This window comes from Tarenaya hassleriana, unplaced genomic scaffold (assembly GCF_000463585.1).
Source record: "Tarenaya hassleriana unplaced genomic scaffold, ASM46358v1 Cleome1, whole genome shotgun sequence".
Lineage (NCBI taxonomy): Eukaryota > Viridiplantae > Streptophyta > Magnoliopsida > Brassicales > Cleomaceae > Tarenaya > Tarenaya hassleriana.
The window spans coordinates 940,042-942,182 of NW_010960187.1; the positions used below are offsets into that span (position 1 = coordinate 940,042).

The following is a 2,141-nucleotide window of genomic DNA, read 5'->3' on the forward strand; positions in this document are numbered from 1 at the left end:
TTCCCTACATCAAAGAATCCGATATGGCTGAAGCCTTTTCGGGCATTGTACATAAAACAAAACTTCACACCTGAAAGAATGGAAGGAACAAAAGAATTGGATGAGAACAAAAAACAAGAAAAAGGAAAAGGAAAACAAGGATGAACCTATAAAGACTGATCTAAGTAGCACAAGGCTGATCGTCCTGGCTTGTGATGATGTCAAGCAAAATCAAGACTCCGACAAGTTCTGAGATCTTGTCTTGCATAAACTTGTGTGCGCGAAAATGATCAACAGCCAGCAGCTTTGAGGAAGTTTTCGTAAGGGCTTGAGGCCGGTAACCTAAATGATTGTGGGTTACTTTCCAATTCTGAAGAGCTCTCTGGCTGAACGGTTCCCACACGTGATCTTGAGGATGCTGGGGATGGGATCCCAACCTGCATTTCAGATTAATAGAAAGAAAACCGTTTGGATCAATCTTTAATAAAGCATGTTTTCAGACAAATGGAGATCTTGCGCTATTGGTGTAACATGTCCTGGAAGTGGAAGCTAGGGATGAAGTTTCGATTTTAGTAATCAGATGCCAACCCGAACTGGTTAGAAGATGTCTTAATTCAGCTTCGTCCATACGAGTTTTAAAATGTGTCGTGTTCTGCTCGGTTCGTAAGCAACGGTGACAGCTCATAAGTTAATACAGAAAAAGGTATATGAAAGTACAAAAGAATTTATTGAGATAGCAAAGGCATACCGCCGCATGAAAGCATGAACTGATCTGAGAATGCAAAGTTGTGTGCTCTATCTCCTCATTGTGATTTCGAGGAGAGACGTTTTTAAGGCTCTCTTGTCGTAATTGAGTGCTCAAAAGGCTCGAGAACTTCTGCTGCTTTCCCATTAAAAGCGCCTCACAATGAAATGTCATTTCTTTATATGAAAAGTCGCTTGCCGTATGGACGGAAATTCTACCCACTTGATGAGTTGTGTCTACAACCTGTACGTGAAGAAGGAAATAGACAATTTATATCCATATTATTTTATTTGTTGATAATTTTTTTTATTTTATTTTCTTATCAAAGTGGAAACAGAGGATGGTACATATGACTTACTGATTCCATAAGTTGATTCACACTTAGGAGTTGCGAAATTTCTGTATGTTTTACAGGATTGTTCTTGGCAAGAGTTCCAATTCCATCTCCAAGTTCTTGATCCTCGAGAGAGAAAGGCATCGTGTCCTGAAGACAAAAGTTGAAGTATGTCCATCCCAAGCTTCAAAAGAAAATGATTTGGGAAAGCAGAAGAGATAAAATTTACCTCCTTTTGAGATTTAGCATCACTGGGATCAACTTGGTGAATGCTCTGGGTTTCTCCCAAAAACCGAGTTCCAAGTGGACATGCGTCATCAGGCAAGAATTCACAAAGCAGCTTTTCCCGCATTTTGTCCATTTCAGACTGCAGAAAAAGTTCTCATTTTTGTTTTTACAGTCTGTACCAATACAATCAATTCATTTGGCAAGGGGTTGCTAAGAGGAAAACCTTACATTGCACACGTTATCTAAGCTTTTGACAATTTCAGTGACAAGAATTTCTCTGCTTTGTTCCTTGGAGATGGACAAACTTGAAAGAGCATCTATAGCCGTAGCATCATCTTCTTTGGAACCATAAGCAGTTGTTGGTCGTTGATCTGGTTTAACAGCCTCCAACTTGTGATCCTCAAACAAGCGTAGAAATGGGTCTACCTGAGACAGATGGAAGAGGAGATTAGAGAGAAAAGGCAAATCCTTTCTTTCGATGCAATGCCACAAGATAACATAAGAACAAAAAAAAGGTTTGGAAGGGGACATGTTCCTAACAGAGCTAGGAGGCTCTGGAGCGATATCCAAGGGTCAATAAAGACAGAGCTACAATGACATGCATGAAATTATGCTAAAAGAAACCAACACAACAAATGGCAACATTTTAATCAAAATGTTTAACGTACTCTTTGTGCTTGAAGTGCTGCTTTGGTGAAATCCACCAGAGGAAGGAGATTGAATGCTTTTGAGGAAAAGAGAATCATACAGGTGGCCAGCATAAAGAGTGACCTACGTCGTGATGGAGGAAAAGGACCTGAACAATGTGATTACATGGTTAACAGCTCAAATAATGTGGAACAGAGTTCCTACACG

At 39.9% G+C, this 2,141-nt stretch overlaps 1 protein-coding gene across 3 annotated transcripts in view; it reads right to left on the bottom strand.

The window, feature by feature from the left end:
* LOC104818426 overlaps positions 1-2,141 on the bottom strand; it is a 7,600-nt gene continuing 5,459 nt past the window's right edge. For 2 of the 3 annotated variants that reach the window (XM_019203228.1, XM_019203231.1), the window contains exons 15-20: positions 1,955-2,082; positions 1,515-1,712; positions 1,288-1,425; positions 1,083-1,208; positions 728-967; positions 7-416 (exon numbers count right to left, since the gene is read on the bottom strand). In XM_019203228.1, the coding sequence (XP_019058773.1) occupies positions 270-416; positions 728-967; positions 1,083-1,208; positions 1,288-1,425; positions 1,515-1,712; positions 1,955-2,082 (977 nt within the window). In that variant the 3' untranslated portion in view covers positions 7-269. Of the gene's footprint in view, positions 417-727; positions 968-1,082; positions 1,209-1,287; positions 1,426-1,514; positions 1,713-1,954; positions 2,083-2,141 lie in introns of all 3 variants that reach the window. The other variant, XR_002024473.1, reaches the window with a different exon arrangement.